This window comes from Myotis lucifugus, unplaced genomic scaffold (assembly GCF_000147115.1).
Source record: "Myotis lucifugus unplaced genomic scaffold, Myoluc2.0 scaffold_768, whole genome shotgun sequence".
Lineage (NCBI taxonomy): Eukaryota > Metazoa > Chordata > Mammalia > Chiroptera > Vespertilionidae > Myotis > Myotis lucifugus.
The window spans coordinates 58,506-74,674 of record NW_005871816.1 but is presented as its reverse complement, the minus strand read 5'-3'; the positions used below and the strand labels follow the sequence as shown (position 1 = coordinate 74,674).

Sequence of the window (16,169 nt, the reverse complement as noted above, 5' to 3'; positions counted from 1 at the left end):
GGAGCGGGAAGAGGCGGGCAGCTGGTGGCACTCCTGGCCAGCAGGTGCCGCCATTGGCTGATTGCGGGATGGCCTCGGCCCCATGTCCTGGCACAGCGCCATGGCCTGGGGGGTGGGCATGCATCGCCCCCATCCCACTGCTGTCACCCACAGCACCACCAGGAGCCACGGCCCTCCAGCCACCCCTGCTCTCCCTGCTTTGGCCTTAATGGGCTGAGGTTGAGGGCTTTACAGGCCTCTACTACACCCCCCACACCCCCACACCCCGCCCCCCCCTCCCGCCGCCCCAGGAGCCAACAGCCGCCCAACTCCCAGGCACCTGGCCCGGCCTGGGAGGCTGCAGCGCTGACCTTTGCATTAGATTATCCGCTGGTGGCATCTCCTTGGGGCCTGAGGTTAAACGGACGAAGCTGGGCCTCTGCTGGCTTTTCTTTTCTTTTTTTTTTTTGGCTTTTCCTTCCAGTTTGTTTATTTTTCAAGCTGTCAGGAGCGACTCTGTTCATTAGCAGTTTGTCCCTGTGGATGGCGCACACCCCTCCTGGGTTTGCTGGGGTGTGGGGTTCTTGGTCCTGTCCCCAGCGTCATCACCACCGAGTCACCTACCCCTGGGAGTGAACATGGATTCTAGAGTGTGACAGCCTGGCCTGGGGGCCCTTTTGACTCCATCAGGGTGATGTCTCTGTGCTTGGGGTTGGTTGTGGTTAGGGAGGGCATTTAATGGGGCCTGGCTCTTAGGATGAGTATGGGACTAAGGCCTTGAGGGTGTGCCTGGGACAGGCCGCACTCTGCTACCTGAGTAGCGGTGATCGCGATTGAAAACCACTCGAGCCCTGGCCAGCACGGCCCAGTGGGTAGGGTGTTGGCCTGCGCACCAAAGGGCCTCGGATTCGATTCCCAGTCATAGGCCTGGGTTGCAGGTTCAATTCCTGGCCCCTCATTGATGTCTCACATCAGTGTTTCCCTCTCTCTCTCCCTCTCTTTCCCTCCTCTCTCTAAAAATCAATGGGAAAAATATCTTTGGGTGAGGATTAACAAAACAAAAAACAAAACACACACACACGCACACACACACATACACACACACACACACACTGGATCCCGGCTGAGTGGCCATTTCCCTTCCTCTGGGCGATGACCCAGAGCAGCAGCCACTGCCCTGAGGGGCCCTGGGTGGTGGAGGTGGTGGTGGAGGTGGCCCTTCCTCCGATCAGTGCCTCTGACTAAGGAAATCCTCTCTCCCAGAACAAGGGAATGAAACAGGGCCCCACCTCCTGTTGTAGAGGTGCCTGGGCCACCGCGATGGGCTCCCAGCCCTGAGGCCCATGTTTAGCTCCACCAGCTGCTGTGGGGCTGGCGTGGGGGCGGCCAGCCCCTGGGCCAAGCCCGGCCTGACTCGGGAGCTGGGAGGCATGGAGCAGCGTTCAGGGTACATTTGTCCCCAAAGCAAAGAACACCGGGGGTACCTGCTCAGAGCTCCTGCCAATGACTTGCTCAACCCCCACTGGCCTCCCAGCACCGGGACTCGGCCCGATCCGATGACCAGCGTCTGCTTGTGCAGCAGCAGGCGGGCAAGGAGGGGCCTGGAGAGCAGCGTGACCTGCTGTTTGTTTGTTTGTATTGAATGAGGCTGGAAAGTACAAATGAAAGCAAAACCCAGCCACCATCCTCCACTTGTAAAATATATGCCCAGGCCCGGCTGGTGCGGGTCAGTGGCTGACCGTCGATCCATGAATCAGGAGGTCACCATTCGGTGCCTGGCAGGGCGCATGCCCACATAGGGGGCGTGCAGGAAGCAGCCGATCAACCATTCCCTCTCATCATTTGACTTTTTAAAAAATATACTTTTATTGATTTCAGAGAAAGAGAGGGAGAGAGGGATAGAAACATCAATGATGAGAGAGAAAGAATTATTGATCGGCTGCCTCCTGCGCGCCCCGCACTGGGGATGGAGCCTGCAACCTGGACCTGTGCTCTGACCGGGAATTGAGCCGTGACCTCCTGGTTCACAGGTCGATGCTCAACCCCTGAGCCATGCTGGCCGGGCTCATCATTGAAGTTTCTAACTCTCCCTCTCCCTGCCTCTCTGAAATCAATAAAAAGTAATAAAGTAAAATATATACCAAGTAAGCAGTGGAGGCCGCCCTCTGCCCTTCAGGTTCACCCTCTGGCCTTCGGTTCCCTCCGAGGGCGGGTCAGCCCAGGCCCAGCTCGGCTCCAGCTTGCTCCTAGGACCCCCTGGGAAACGTGCTCTCAGCACCAGAGAGGGGGGCCCACCTCCCAAACGCTGCCGGCCTTGCAGGGCACCCAGAGCAGATGTACAGGGGGGTGAGACGTGCTGACCTGAGCCCACCAGGGCGTGCGGGGACCCCGCAGAGGGGAAGGTGCCAGGCTCGTGCCGGGCCCTGGCCTCACCCACCTCCTCTCCTGGCAGAAGTCCCGGGCTTCCTGCGCGATGAGGAGTGTCGGCTCATCATCCACCTGGCACAGATGAAGGGGCTACAGCGCAGCCAGATCCTGCCCACCGAGGAGTACGAGGAGGCCCTGGGCACGATGCAGGTCAGCCAGCTGGACCTCTTCCGGCTGCTGGACCAGAACCGGGACGGCCGCCTGCAGCTCCGTGAGGTTGGGCCCGGAGCAGCGTGGGGAGGGGTGGGTGGTGCGGGGAGGGGGGGTGCTGCAGAATGGTTGCTGTGGCCGGGGTACCTGTCCTGCTCAGCCCTGGCCCCCACAGATGGTCCCGCAGATCAGCCTGCCCAGGCCCAGGGGCCCCTCCTTCCCTGGAGAGGTAGGTCCTCGCTGCCAGGAACCCCAGAAGGAGCAGGAGGACCCACCGGGCAGTGATGGCACGTGTGGCCAGTCCCCAGGTGTCCTGCCCCTGTGACAGGTCTGGATTCCTGGCTGCCATGCTGGGAGCCCATGGAGCTTGTGGTGCGTGGAGTGGCAGCTTCCAGGTGGCCAGGGTCCGCCTCTCTGCACGGCCCTCACCCAGCTTCTGAGAGAGGACTTGGCGAGGTGTGGGGGTCCCTGGCCCAACAGGATGCCCGTAGCTAGCCCTCAGGGCTCTTGACTGCCTTCCTGGCCTCCCAGATGCCACTGGACCTCTCCACCTATTGTCATCAGCAAAGGAACTTGAGGCTTGTCCTCTGTCCTCACCCATGTCCTCCCCCCGAGCCCTCAGCCCCACAGCGACACTGGGGGGCTGTGCTCTGGGGGCGCTCCATCGCGGGGCCACCTCATGGGGGACCATGTGCTTCAGGTTCTGGCCCAGACTCGCCTGGGGAATGGACGCTGGATGACGCCAGAGAACATTCAGGAGATGTACTCTGCGATCAGGGCTGACCCTGACGGCGATGGTGAGCTCAGACCTCCCGCAGCTCTGTCCCCGGGAGCCCTGTCCCCGGGAGCCCTGTCCCCGGGAGCCCTGTCCCCTCGCTGACCGTCTGGAGGGCAGGTCTTGGAGACCCTTTCCACCTCGCCCTTTCCACCTGTCAGTCGGAGTCTGGGGCACAGGAGGTGGGGCTGCTGGCTGGCAGAGGGCAGAGGGGGTGGAGCGAGAGCGAAGGGACAGTGATGCCAGCTTGAGCTTGGCTGTGCCCCGATCCGTCTGCCTCTCCAGCCAGCAGGGTCTGCCCAAGGCCTCCCTCTTGCCACCTGGAGCCATTCTAACTGCGAGGGCAGGGAGCCGTCATACATACCCCCCCCCCCCACACACACACACACACTTTGGCAATAACCCTCAGCCCTCAGGAGGGTTCTGACGTGTAGTCCACTCTCATGCCACGTGAGGAAGATGCAGCCGTCGAGTAGGACTTGGAAGAGTGGCTGGTGGCTGGTGAGCCCGGAGCGAAGAGCCCGCGGCCAGAGCGGCCTGCTGCTGCTGCCGCGTGCGGAGCTGGCGCCAGGCTCCCAGCCCGAGCGGCCCCCATCCTGGGAGAAAGTGTCTCCGTTGGGTCAAGCAGGATAAGCCGGAGCAGAGACCGTAGCTACCGGTCCAGAACCCCGAGGGTGGAGGCCCTGCCTGGGAGGTGAGGGCGGCAGAGTGACCTCACTGGGGAGCGCGCTCTGGCCAGTGGACAAGACTGACCCGGCATATCCCACTCAGGATGGGACCTGAGGTCATAAGGAAACTTCTGGGCCCAGCCCTGCTACCCCCGAAAGTGTGGAAGGCCCTGGCCAGCGGCCAGCACCCCTGCTCTCTCCTCGCCCTGAGGACCGAGGCGGCCACACTCTGCAGAGCCAGGCGGGAGGATCAAGGGCGGCCGTGCCCTGAGACCCTGCTCTGGCCAATCTCATGGGGGGAGGGGAGCTCCTTCCTTTTGGGGCCCACTCAGGGCTTCACCGGAGGAAAGGAAGGTGTGGGTCTCCCTGTGACAAGCTAGGCTCACCTGACCCAGGAGCCCAGGGTGGGGGACCGGTGCTCAGGCGGCACTGCTGGGCCCCCCCTCCCCGTGCAGGAGTGCTGAGCCTGCAGGAGTTCTCCGACATGGACCTGCGGGACTTCCACAAGTACATGAGGAGGCACAAGGCGGAGTCCAGCGAGCTGGTGCGCAACAGCCACCACACGTGGCTGTACCAGGGGGAAGGCGCCCACCAGGTCATGCGGGCCATCCGCCAGAGGTGAGCGCCCAGCGGTCCTCCCGGTGCCAGGCCCGCACGGTCCTTGGCTGGGAGGAGAGGACAGAACTGAGAAGCCAACTCAGGATTGAGTTCCGCTTGTTAGACCCGGATGGGGACCCACTGAAAGACCGGCAATTAGCAAGGGCGAACTAGCCCTTACTGTGGGCACACTACATCTGGGATTAGAAATAGATTGCATGGCTGTTTCCTGCTGATTAGAGAAATGGCCCGTCATCTCTGTGCACAGGATGCTCTGCAGGGGTTTTATTTTTTTATTGTTAAATATTTTTTAATTGATTTCAGAGAGAGAAAGGGAGAAGAGACAGAAACATCAGTGATGAGAATCAATGATCAGCTGCCTCCTGCACGCCCCCTACTGGGGATTGAGCCCGAAACCTGGGCGTGTGCCCTTGGCTGGACTCGAACCTGGGACCCTTCAGTCTGCAGGCCGACGCTCTATCCACTGAGCCACACCAGCCAGGGCCCCTGTGGGGGTTTTAGATAACCTTCCTCCTGGGGGAGTGCCCCCCACCTAATTTAGTAGAAATCTCATCTTTCCCCCGCAGTGGGTGTCTCTGGCATCATGATAACCTCTTCCTGCTCCTATAGGGCCGGTCCGGGGTGGCTGACGGGGCTCCCAGGGGAGGTGTGCAGGGGCAGCGCTGTGGCCGGCCCAGGGCCCACACCGGCCGGCTGTCAGGGTGCCACCTTGCATGAGGCTGGCCAGCTGAATGCCTGCTGCCACCAGGGTGCTGCGCCTCACCCGCCTGCCAGCCGAGATCGTGGAGCTCAGCGAGCCCATGCAGGTGGTGCGGTACGGAGAGGGCGGCCACTACCATGCCCACGTGGACAGCGGGCCTGTGTACCCAGAGACCATCTGCTCCCACACCAAGCTGGTGGCGAACGAGTCGGTGCCCTTCGAGACCTCCTGCCGGCAAGTACCTCCCCCCGGGGGCTGCCTGGACGCCCAGACCAGACTCACCCGCCCTGTGGGCAGGCCCTGCGCCTGCCTGTCCCCCAGGTTGTTTACCCAGTGTCAGGAAAGGGGTGGCCATCTTGTCTCAGTGGCCAGACTGAGGTACCCGCAGACACTGAAACTGGTCCCCAGGGCTGTGAGGCAAGGGGGGAAAGGCTAGAACCCCAGCTCTTTCTGCCGCTCCCTGGGTGCTGATCCTGCCTCCCTAGCTGGCCTTGGCTGGGGCCCTGGGATCTAAGTGCACCTGGGATCTTGGCTGCCAAAAACTTTAAGACACAGAAGGAGACTAGGTTTGTGGGGAGAATGGGCTGGGGACACCTTGGTCCTGCCCTGCCCTCTGGCCCGTGGGAGCCTGGGCAGCTCACCCTGCCCTCGGCGGGCATTGCTCAGCGCCCCTGCCTTACAGCTACATGACCGTGCTGTTCTACCTGAACAACGTCACCGGCGGGGGCGAGACGGTCTTCCCTGTCGCCGACAACAGAACCTACGACGAAATGGTAAGCCCACCAGGCTGCTGCCCGGGCGGGCGCTGGGCACACGTGGCACCGCCCTCTACACCTGGTTTCCCTCTGGCCACCTGGCCTGGCTCCTGGCCAGTCAGTGGGGGGGCAGCTGAGAACCTCACCGCCCTCCTGCCCACAGAGTCTGATTCAGGACGACGTGGACCTCCGGGACACCCGGAGGCACTGTGACAAGGGCAACCTCCGTGTGAAACCCCAGCAGGGCACAGCGGTCTTCTGGTACAACTACCTGCCCGACGGGCAAGGTGAGGGCCTTCGATGGCCTTCGAGGGCAGGGCTGCCCCCGGAGGGAAGCTCCCTGTACCCGCCCCAGCGCCGCCCTGGTGGGCAGTTTCTGGCCCTAGTGCTTCCCCGAACCAACCTCAGTGGTTCTGGGGCCGCTTCCTGGGTTACCCCGACCCCTGGGACGCCCTGGTTCCCTAGCCCTCATCTCGCTGGGACTGGGGACGCATCCCTTACCCACCCAGGCTGGGCAGGGCTCGGGACAGGCTCGGCTGGACAGCTGGGTTCCCAGGGCCGTGGCGGGACGAAGCAATAGCTGGTGAGAGGTGCTGAGCCCCCACGGTGGCGGGGCCGGATGTTTGCCACGGGAGGGAGGTGCGCACAGCGGGGGCCCTGTCCCCGGCCAAGCCCAGGGCAGCCCAGCCTGGTGCCCTTGGCCCCCTCCCTGGCTCACACCAGGCCCCTCTCCTAGGCTGGGTGGGCGACGTGGACGACTACTCGCTGCACGGGGGCTGCCTGGTCACTCGTGGCACTAAGTGGATCGCCAACAACTGGATCAACGTGGACCCCAGCCGAGCGCGGCAGGCGCTGTTCCAGCAGGAGATGGCGCGCCTGGCCCGCGAAGGGGGCGCCGACGCGCAGCCAGAGTGGGCCCTGGACCGGGCCTACCGCGACGCGCGCGTGGAGCTCTGAGCGAGGGGTCAGGCTCGGCCCCGCCGCAGGTCGCCCGCCGCCCACGGTGGGGCTCTGCAGCTCCCCGTCCAGCTTCAAGCCAAAGGTCTGGCCGACGTTTTGCCCCCCCCACACCCGCCTCCAGCCGCGACCAGGGCACCGCACCGCCATCCGCGTTATTTATTGTACAGACCCTGCCGCCCGTCAAATAAAACCAACCGGCTGCGAGCCGGGCCGAGGAGCTCGGTCGGTGGGAGGATGCGCGGGCAGGGGAAGCGGGCGGGGGCAGCCGGGGGCGGGCTGCTGGCGGCGTCACGTGACGGGGCGGGGCGAGACGGCCCGGCCAATCCTGAGCTGAGTGGCGTGGGCGAAGGGTCGCCATTGGACGGCGGCCGCTGGCGAATCTGCCCGGCGACCTGTTGCTAAGGGCGCCGGAGTTCGGCGGCGCGGCGCCCGGGGAGGCTGGTCTCGCGAGAGCTCCGCTCCCTCTCGGTCGCGGCGGCCGCAGTTGCTGGCGGGCGGCATGGAGGCTCCCGAGGACTACGTCTGGCCGCGGGCCACCTCCGAGCTCATGCTGCTCCCGGTCACCGGGCTGGAGTGCGTGGGGGAGCGGCTGCTGGCCGGTGAGGTTCTGTGTGCGGCGCGAGTTAGCGGAGAAGCCGCGCGCTCCCGGGCGGTGCAGGGAACAAAGGGGTGCCCGGGGGAAGAGGTGCTCGGAGGAGGGGTGCCCGGGGAAGGGGTGCTCGGGGAAGGGGTGCCCCGGGAGGAGGTGTTCTGGGGAGGAGGTGTACGGGGAGGGGCTCCCGGGGAGGGGGTGCCCGGGAAGGGGTGCCCGGGGAAGGATGCCCGCGCGGCAGAAGGGCGGCCCCTGGGGTGGGCGGAGCCCGGGGATGGCGGGACGGCCGGAGCGGCCCAGAAGACAAAAACCGACGCGGTGCCGAGGCCCTGGGTCGCCTGCGCTAACGTGGAGGGGGTGGGGCCGCGGGAAGGTCCGGGAGCCCCGTCGGAGGCGTAGGAGGGAAGGGGAGCGCGCGGCCCTGGATGAGCTGGGCGGGGCGGGGCTTGCCCCTCCGAGGGGGCGGGGCCGGGTGGTGGGGGTGAGGCCCCTCTTTAGGGGTGCGGGTGCGGGTGCGGGTGCGGGTGGGCCCGGGCCCGAGGCGGGGTGTGGCCTGGAGGCCGGGAGACGCCTCCCTGGAGGTGGGGGTGAGGCCCTCGGAGCAGGAGGGGGTTTTGGGAAACCGGTGAGACCCCCCCCCTTCCCGAGGGGTCGGTGCTCGAGGCGGAGGCGGGGCTCCCACCGAGATGGGTGGGGCCCGGGGAATCCTTGTCCACGCTCTTCCGCGCCGGGAAACAGGCCAGCGGATTCCGGGACCGGGACCGGGACCGGGGCCGGGCTGGAGCCTGGACGGCAGAGCCTTCCCCTCCCGGTTTCTTTTCTCGCCGCGCGCCACCTGCTTTCCCGGTGGCCGTGCTCAGTGGCCGCTGCCCCTTAGATTCCGCCGCCGGGATGTCGTGCCCTCGAGGGGGCCTCCCCGACGCTCACCCGTCTCCTGTCCGTGTCCTCGCTGGACGGGTGGGATCAGATGATTCTTTGTGAGCGGCTGCCTGCTTCGCAGGGTGCCTGGCAGCCTCCCTGGCTCCACGCCAGTCACGCACACTGTGACCACCCAGAACGCCTCCCGACATTGCAGGGCCTGAGGGAAGTTGCCCCGTCCACCCCCATGGAGAACCCCTGGACTAGACTCACCAGTTTAAATTCTCAGAGCGGCCTGCATAGGTCTTCCCTGGGACTCACCAAATGATAGCATGGCTCCCTGTGTGCTGCTGTGCAGTGCCTGCTCAGTTCCTAGAACAGTGGTTCCCAGCCTTGTTTTGGCCACGCCCACCTAAGCACCTCTAAAATCCTGATCCCTCCCCCACATATAATTCTTATTCAAAAAGCGAGCTCCTATTCACATGGAGGAAGCCTAAAAGGCCATTCACTTGGTCTAAAGAACCTTCCAAAGAACATGGCATCCATGAAAGAGGGAAATAAAAGAAGGAAGGACAGCCCTGGCTGGTTTGGCTCAGTGGACAGAGTGTCGGCCTGGGGACTGAAGGGTCCTAGGTTCGATTCCGGTCAAGGGCATGTACCTTGGTTGTGGACACATCCCCAGTAGGAGATGTGCAGGAGGCAGCTGCTCGTTGCTTCTCTCTCATCGATGTTTCTAACTCTATCCCTCTTCCTTCCTCTCTGTGAAAAAATCAATAAAATATATTTAAAAAAATAAAAGGAAGGACAGTTGTACTGAGGAAGAATCACTAAAAAATTGTTTAAAAAAATAATATGAAGTGATAGGAAAACATAGCAAAGTTTCAAAACATGAGAACTGAAATGCATAAATATGTCACAGTATACATTTATACACTGTATATGACGCCCCTAGAGCCGTAAGAAATGCAAAAAATTCACTAATTCTCAAATTGCCCCCCTTAAACATCACATTGCCCCCCTGAGGCGTGTGCCCCCGTTGGGAACCACTGCCACAGAGCAAGGTCTGGGCTTGCCTTTCACTGCTCCAGTACACAGCTCGTTGTCTGGTTTGTAATTGGTGCCCAGTAACTGTATTGACTGTCTGAAGATTGAGAGTGCAGACTAGGAATGGCAGGAGAGACTGGTACGGTCATTTCAGATTAAGAGGTGATGTTCTGGACCAAAGACACTCTGGTGGGGTTTGCAAACTGTAGCCAATGAACTCCACACACTTGGAGACAGATGTGGGCAGTTGAGAAGAGTGAGCTGTGGGCTTCCTGGTTGGGGGTGGGGGTTGGGCAGAGGGTGGTAGAGGAGCTAGCAGTGTGGGAGGTGCCTGCAGGCAGCCAGGAGGCCGCTGAGGGCCACAGGAGCCCCCTGCCAAAGTGTGGCGCCCCCCCCCCCCCCCGCCCCCGTGCAGGGAAGAAACTCCTGGAAGTCAGGGATGTGCTGTGGCCCCAGGTGCAAAGGTTGTCTTAGTGGGAAGCCTCTCCCCGGGTTGGGCGCAGCGGGGAGAATTCGTGGACAGGCAGGTGAGGCTAAGGGTGTGGGGGCTAAAGCTGAGAGGTTCCTGTCTGAAGCAGGAGAAGTCGGGTGGGGGGAGGAGGAGGCTGAGTGAGGAGTCTGTGGGTGAGCCTGCAGGACTGTCCAGCACGTTCACAGGCCCCGGGATGGAGAGTCCCCGCCCCGTCTCTTCTTGTGGCTCCTCAGCGTTAGGCGAGGCGTCCTGATGTGGCTCTTTGCTCCTGTCCAGGTGAGGGGCCGGACATCCTTGTGTACAGCCTGGATTTCGGGGGGCACCTGCGGATGATGAAGCGAGTGCAGAACCTGCTTGGCCACTATCTGATCCATGGGTTCCGGGTGCGACCAGAACCCAAAGGAGACCTTGACGTGGAGGCCATGGTCGCCGTGTTCGGGAGCAAGGGTCTCCGAGTCGTGAAAATCAGCTGGGGACAGGGCCGCTTCCGGGAGCTCTGGCGCTCGGGCCTGTGGAACATGTCGGACTGGATCTGGGATGCACGCTGGCTCGAGGGGAACATGGCCTTGGCGCTGGGCCACAACTCAGTGGTGTTATATGACCCCGTGATAGGGTGCCTCCTGCAGGACGTCCCCTGCACAGACAGGTGCACCCTCTCCGCAGCCTGCCTGGTCGGGGACACCTGGAAGGAGCTGACCATAGTGGCAGGTGCCGTTTCCAACCAGCTCCTGATCTGGTACCCAGCGGCCGCTTTAGTGGACAGTAAGCCCGTGGCCCCTGACCGGCGGGTCAGTGGGCACATGGGCGCCGTATTCAGCATGTCGTACCTGGAGAGCAAGGGCTTGCTGGCCACCGCTTCAGAAGACCGAAGTGTTCGCATCTGGAAGGTGGGCGACCTGCGGGTGCCTGGGGGTCGGGTGCAGAATATTGGGCACTGCTTTGGGCACAGTGCCCGCGTGTGGCAGGTCAAGCTGCTAGAGAATTACCTGGTCAGTGCAGGAGAGGACTGTGTCTGCCTGGTATGGAGCCACGAAGGTGAGATCCTCCAGGCATTCCGGGGCCACCAGGGCCGTGGGATCCGGGCCCTCGCTGCCCATGAGAGGCAGGCCTGGGTGATCACGGGGGGTGATGACTCAGGCATCCGGCTGTGGCACCTGGTAGGGCGTGGGCACCCAGGTTCCGGGGTCTCCGCTCTCTGCTTCAAGTCCCCTAGCAGGCCAGGTGCCCTCAAGGCTGTGACGCTGGCTGGCTCGTGGCGAGTATTGGCAGTGACTGATTCGGGGGTCCTGTACCTCTACGACCTTGAGGTCAAGTGCTGGGAGCAACTGCTGGAGGACACCCGCTTCCAGTCCTACTGCCTTCTGGAGGCCGCCCCCGGGCCTGAGGGCTTCGGACTGTGTGCCATGGCCAACGGGGAGGGCCACGTCAAGGTGGTCCCCATCAATACTCCCACGGCGGCCGTGGACCTGGCCCTGTTCCCGGGCAAGGTGCACAGCCTGAGCTGGGCCCTGCGAGGCTACGAGGAGCTGCTGCTGCTGGCGTCGGGCCCCGGCGGCGTGGTGGCCTGCCTGGAGATCACAGCCGCCCCCTCCGGCAAGGCCATCTTTGTCACAGAACGCTGCCGGTACCTGCTGCCTCCAAGCAAGCAGAGATGGCACACGTGCAGTGCCTTCCTGCCCCCGGGCGACTTCCTGGTGTGTGGAGACCGGCGGGGCTCCGTGTTGCTGTTCCCCTCCAGACCGGCTCTGCTCCAGGATCTGGGGCTTGGGGGCCAGGCTGAGGCCGGTGCCGGAGAACTGGGAGGGGGTGGTGACAGTGGCGAGGAGGAGACCGCCTTGACTGAGTGGGGCCCCGTCTCCATCCTCCGGTCCCTGCATGGGAAGCAGGGTGTGACCTCGGTCACCTGCCACGGTGGCTACGTGTACAGCACAGGGCGCGATGGTGCCTACTACCAGCTCCTTGTGCGAGGCGGCCAGCTGCAGCCAGTCCTGCGGCGGAAGTGCTGTCGCGGCATGAACTGGGTGGCCGGGCTGCGTGTGATGGCTGATGGGAACACGGTCATCCTGGGTTTCCACGCCAACGAGTTTGTGGTGTGGAGCCCCCGGTCACATGAGAAGCTACACGTCGTCCACTGCGGCGGCGGCCATCGCTCCTGGGCCTTCTCGGACACCGAGGCAGCCATGGCCTTTGCCTACCTCAAGGATGGCGACGTCTTGCTGTACCGGGCTCTGGGGGGCTGCACCCGGCCACATGTGATTCTCCGGGAGAGCCTGCATGGCCGTGAGATCACATGTGTCAGGCGTGTGGGCACCATCACGCTGGGGCCTGAATTCGAGCTGCCCAGCTTCATGCAGCCCGAGGACCTGGAGCCGGGCAGCGAGGGGCCCAGCCTGATTGACGTCGTGATCACGTGCAGCGAGGACACCACCATCTGCATCCTGGCGCTCCCCACGGCGACGGGCTCAGCCCACGCGCTTACAGCCGTTTGTAACCACATCTCCTCGGTGCGTGCCGTGGCGGTGTGGGGCGTCGGCACCCCAGCGGGCCCTCAGGATGCTCGCCCGGGCCTGACTGCCCATGTGGTGTCTGCGGGGGGCCGGGCGGAGATGCACTGCTTCAACATCATGGTCACCCTGGACCCCAGCACCCCCAGCCGCCTCGCCTGCCACGTGACGCACCTGGCGTCTCACCGGCTGGATGAGGACTGGGACTGTCAGCGCAGTCGGCGCCGGATGGTCAAGGTGGACCCAGAGACCAGGTGATGTGTGCGGCCTGGCAGGGCCTGGGGTGCGTCAGGCAGGGCTCTGCTTGACGGCTGTTACCTCTGCAGGTACATGTGCCTAGCGGTGTGTGAACTTGACCCGCCTGACCTCGGCCCCCTTGTGGCTGCAGCCTGTAGTGACGGAGCAGTGAGGTAAGAGCGAGGGGCTCAGGTAGGGCCGGGAGGTAGGATGAAGGGCTGTCCAGAATGGGTTCTGAGCTGGCCCCTCTCCCCCGCCCTAGGCTTTTTCATTTGCAGGACTCTGGGCGGCGGCTGCAGCTCCTGGCTGAAACCTTCCACCACCAGCGCTGTGTCCTCAAGGTCCACTCCTTCACACACCAGGCGCCCAACCAGCGGCGGTGAGGGCTGCATGGTGGCTCTGCCGGGGTCCCTGGGCGCCCTTGCTGCTTTCTGTCGCCCCGACTGACCCAGCCACCTTTCCCCACCTCCCAGGAGACTGCTCCTGTGCAGTGCGGCCACCGATGGCAGCCTGGCCTTCTGGGACCTGACCACGGTGCTGGACCACGGCTCCGCTGCCCTGGAGCCTCCAGCAGAGCCTGGGCTGCCCTCTCGTGAGTAGCTGGCGGGCCACCGGCAGTCCCCCCCCCCCCCCCCACTGTGCCTTCACCCCGTGGCAGGCGGGGCTCTGACAGCCTCTTTTTCCTCCAGGGCTGGGCCCCCCCCTGCCTGACTGTCCAGGCTCACAGCTGTGGTGTCAACAGCCTGCACACCTTGCCCACACGCGAGGGCCACCTGGTGGCAAGTGGCAGCGAGGATGGCTCCCTCCATGTCTTTGTGCTTGCTGTGGAGTTGCCAGAGCAGCACGAGGCTGTGGGGGGTGCCGAGCTGGCGCCCCAGCTGCACGTGCTGGAGGAGCACTCTGTCCCCTGTGCACACGCTGCTCATGTGACAGGCCTCCACATCCTGAGCCCCAGCCTCATGGTCTCCGCCTCCATCGATCAGCGGCTGACCTTCTGGCGCCTAGGGCATGGTGAACCCACCTTCATCAACAGCACAGTGTACCACGTGCCAGACGTGGCCGACATGGACTGCTGGCCCGTGAGCCCGGAGTTTGGTCACCGCTGTGCTCTCGGGGGCCAGGGGCTTGAGGTTTACAACTGGTACGACTGAGTGTCCCACAGTGGCTGGCACCTGGGCGTGGTGGGGGGTGGGGAGCCACTGGCTCCCAACTTTAGAGCAGGCGTTGGAGGGGAGTTGAGTGCTGCCTAGGCAGACCAAGAACATGCCCCACGCCTCACACTAGAACAAAGCTTTGTAGCGATTTATTAGTCTCCACGTCTAAGCAACGGGGTTTTTTCAGGTGACGACCTTGTGAAAATTCCCAGACATTGGCACTCTGTGGCCTTAGATGTAGCTCAGTGGAGGGAGACCCAGCGTGGCCAGGCCCTTATGGAGCACTTCCTGCACAGCCCGCAGGAGCTGCAGCCGGGCAAACATCTGACCAAACAGGTGTGGCCGAGGCTCCTAGAAAGAGAGAGGGCCTGCTGGTCTCGTCCTTTGCTCCCTCCCCCGCACCGCCCACACCCCCTTGCTGTGCGCTTACCCCCAGGATGTGTACCCGGTTATAGTAAGAGCTGAAGTCCATGCTGAGCTGCACCAGGAACTTGCACACCTACAGACAGGCAGAGTCACTGGCCTGCCTTTGCTCTTGTACCCCCCCCCCAGACCCGAATAAACAGTGTGTGTGTCTGCTGGTCTCTGCCTCACCATCTCTGTGCGAGCAGTGACGTGGAGCCCCGGGGCTTGGGCCCCGTCCAGGGCTGCGGTCTGGCTCAGGAGGTCTGGGAAGGGGAGGACGCTGTTGAAGAGCAGCAGCCACTCACCCTGTGGGAAGAAGGCTGCTGGATGGCGAGTCCAGGCCACCCCAGGGAGCCACTACCGGGAGGGGCACTCACCTCTTCACGGAGCAGAGAGAAATCCAGGCTGCTCACAGGTGGGAAAGTGGGGTACAGACCTTGTTCCACGCCGCGCTGGTAACCCTCAAAGAGTGTGGCGAGGCGGGCACAGTTGTACATGACAAAGGTGCCACTCTTGGTGCCCTTGGTGGAAATGCTGTTGGCCAGGTCGAGGAGGAGCTGAGGAAGGCACAGCTGCAGAGCGAGGGCGGCCACCAAGCCTGCCCCCTGCCCGTCCTGTGGGCACCCAGCTCACCTGGCTCTGCGGGGCCTTGCTGAGCATCTCAAACTTGATGGTTGCCGCAGCGAGAACCCTGAAGGTTTCTGTCCAGGCCGGGTCTGGGGGGTAGAGGGTGGCAGTCAGGCTGCAGGCAGGAGCCAGGGGCAGGCAGGCGGCAGCCGGAGCCTCCCAGGCGCACCTTGTGCCAGGTCCCTGCTGTGCTTCAGAGCTGAGGCCGTGCGCACCTGTGCGAGCCGGAGCCTGCATTTTGAAAAGAGTGAGAGGAGGGCCCGGGCAGAGCCCCCACTTCCATGTCCCCGGAGGCCTCCCCCCTCACTCACTCGTAGTACTCGGGCGCCGTCAGGGTGCTGGGCGCACCGGCTGCTCTCACTGGGCCACACACCAGGTGCTTCTGTCGGGAGGGCAGCAGGGGCTGAGCCAGCTGGCGATTCTCCAGCAATAAACCCGCAAGGAACTGAATTCTGGTCGGACTCCCAGCCTCTTCCCATCAGGCTGTGCCTCCCTCTCGGGCCCAGCCCCTCGGGACACCTGTTCCCCTCTGTTCTCCAGACCCCGCCTTCTCCCAGGACTGCACCTGCTGCACGTCCCCATTCACCACGCCTGTGTCTCCCCCAAAGCCGTGTCCCCTCTGAGCCAGTCAGCTTGCAGGCCCCACCATGCCTCCCCTACCTGTGCGAGAGGAGCCTGCTCATCCAGCTTCCACCAAAGCAGGTCCAGCTTTTGTTGCTGGGACTCCTCCTCGGGGCTCACCACGTGCACCACCAGACAGCTGTCCGCACCAGCCCCGGGGGCGGCAGCCTGTGGGGAGGGCAGTCACTACCCGGCGCAGGGCTCCGCCTTCGCCGAGGCCCACGGGCGGGGCGGGGCCCAGCTACTGACCAGGCCCGGGGAGCCGTCCTCAGGCCCGAGCTGTGCGGCCGCCTGCAGTTCAGCCAGCACGGAGAGCAGGTCCTCTGTCACTGCGCGGAGACAGGCACGGGGCTAGCGGGCGCCACGGGCCCCCCTCTCCCGGCCCCGCCCGGCCGCAGGTCCTACCCAGACAGCGGTCCAGGTGGGGGTCATGGCCGGCCGCAGGTCCTACCCAGACAGCGGTCCAGGTGGGGAGTCATGGCCGGCCGCGCGTCCCCATCCTCCCGCCAGCTCCTTCAGGCTCACGCTGCCCAGGGCGCCGGCGGCAGAGCTCCGGGGTCGCCCGCCGGGGTGACCTCAGCCAGCACGTGCCTCCTCAGGACTCGGATGAGGCTCCGGCTCGT

General features: G+C 63.9%; 3 protein-coding genes across 4 annotated transcripts in view; 2 read left to right on the top strand and 1 right to left on the bottom strand.

The window, feature by feature from the left end:
• Positions 1 to 7,249, top strand: part of P4HTM (prolyl 4-hydroxylase, transmembrane) — a 10,452-nt gene extending 3,203 nt beyond the window's left edge. Inside the window, exons 3-9 of the mRNA XM_006106120.2 lie at positions 2,432 to 2,622; positions 3,257 to 3,353; positions 4,455 to 4,617; positions 5,366 to 5,551; positions 6,000 to 6,090; positions 6,236 to 6,359; positions 6,809 to 7,249. Of these exons, the coding sequence (XP_006106182.2) occupies positions 2,488 to 2,622; positions 3,257 to 3,353; positions 4,455 to 4,617; positions 5,366 to 5,551; positions 6,000 to 6,090; positions 6,236 to 6,359; positions 6,809 to 7,029 (1,017 nt within the window). The 5' untranslated portion in view covers positions 2,432 to 2,487 and the 3' untranslated portion in view covers positions 7,030 to 7,249. The remainder of the gene's footprint in view (positions 1 to 2,431; positions 2,623 to 3,256; positions 3,354 to 4,454; positions 4,618 to 5,365; positions 5,552 to 5,999; positions 6,091 to 6,235; positions 6,360 to 6,808) is intronic.
• Positions 7,250 to 7,423: 174 nt separating this feature from the next.
• WDR6 (WD repeat domain 6) lies at positions 7,424 to 14,475 on the top strand. 2 transcript variants are annotated; one of them, XM_006106111.3, is made up of 6 exons: positions 7,424 to 7,631; positions 10,275 to 12,756; positions 12,829 to 12,912; positions 13,002 to 13,118; positions 13,213 to 13,335; positions 13,413 to 14,475. In XM_006106111.3, exons 1-6 carry the CDS (start codon positions 7,532 to 7,534, stop codon positions 13,888 to 13,890), a joined length of 3,384 nt encoding a protein of 1,127 aa, XP_006106173.1. In that variant the 5' UTR covers positions 7,424 to 7,531; the 3' UTR covers positions 13,891 to 14,475. The 2 variants fall into 2 exon arrangements, with proteins under 2 accessions (XP_006106173.1, XP_006106174.1); XM_006106112.3 differs by having other exon boundaries at positions 7,426 to 7,631; positions 13,213 to 13,331; positions 13,429 to 13,942.
• The window catches only part of DALRD3 (DALR anticodon binding domain containing 3), a 3,793-nt gene continuing 1,650 nt past the window's right edge, over positions 14,027 to 16,169 (bottom strand). The window contains 12 exon segments of the mRNA XM_006110062.2: positions 14,027 to 14,244; positions 14,324 to 14,392; positions 14,488 to 14,604; positions 14,676 to 14,855; positions 14,932 to 15,014; positions 15,095 to 15,156; positions 15,237 to 15,307; positions 15,586 to 15,714; positions 15,796 to 15,875; positions 15,998 to 16,019; positions 16,021 to 16,103; positions 16,106 to 16,164. Of these exon segments, the coding sequence (XP_006110124.1) occupies positions 14,125 to 14,244; positions 14,324 to 14,392; positions 14,488 to 14,604; positions 14,676 to 14,855; positions 14,932 to 15,014; positions 15,095 to 15,156; positions 15,237 to 15,307; positions 15,586 to 15,714; positions 15,796 to 15,875; positions 15,998 to 16,019; positions 16,021 to 16,103; positions 16,106 to 16,164 (1,075 nt within the window). The 3' untranslated portion in view covers positions 14,027 to 14,124.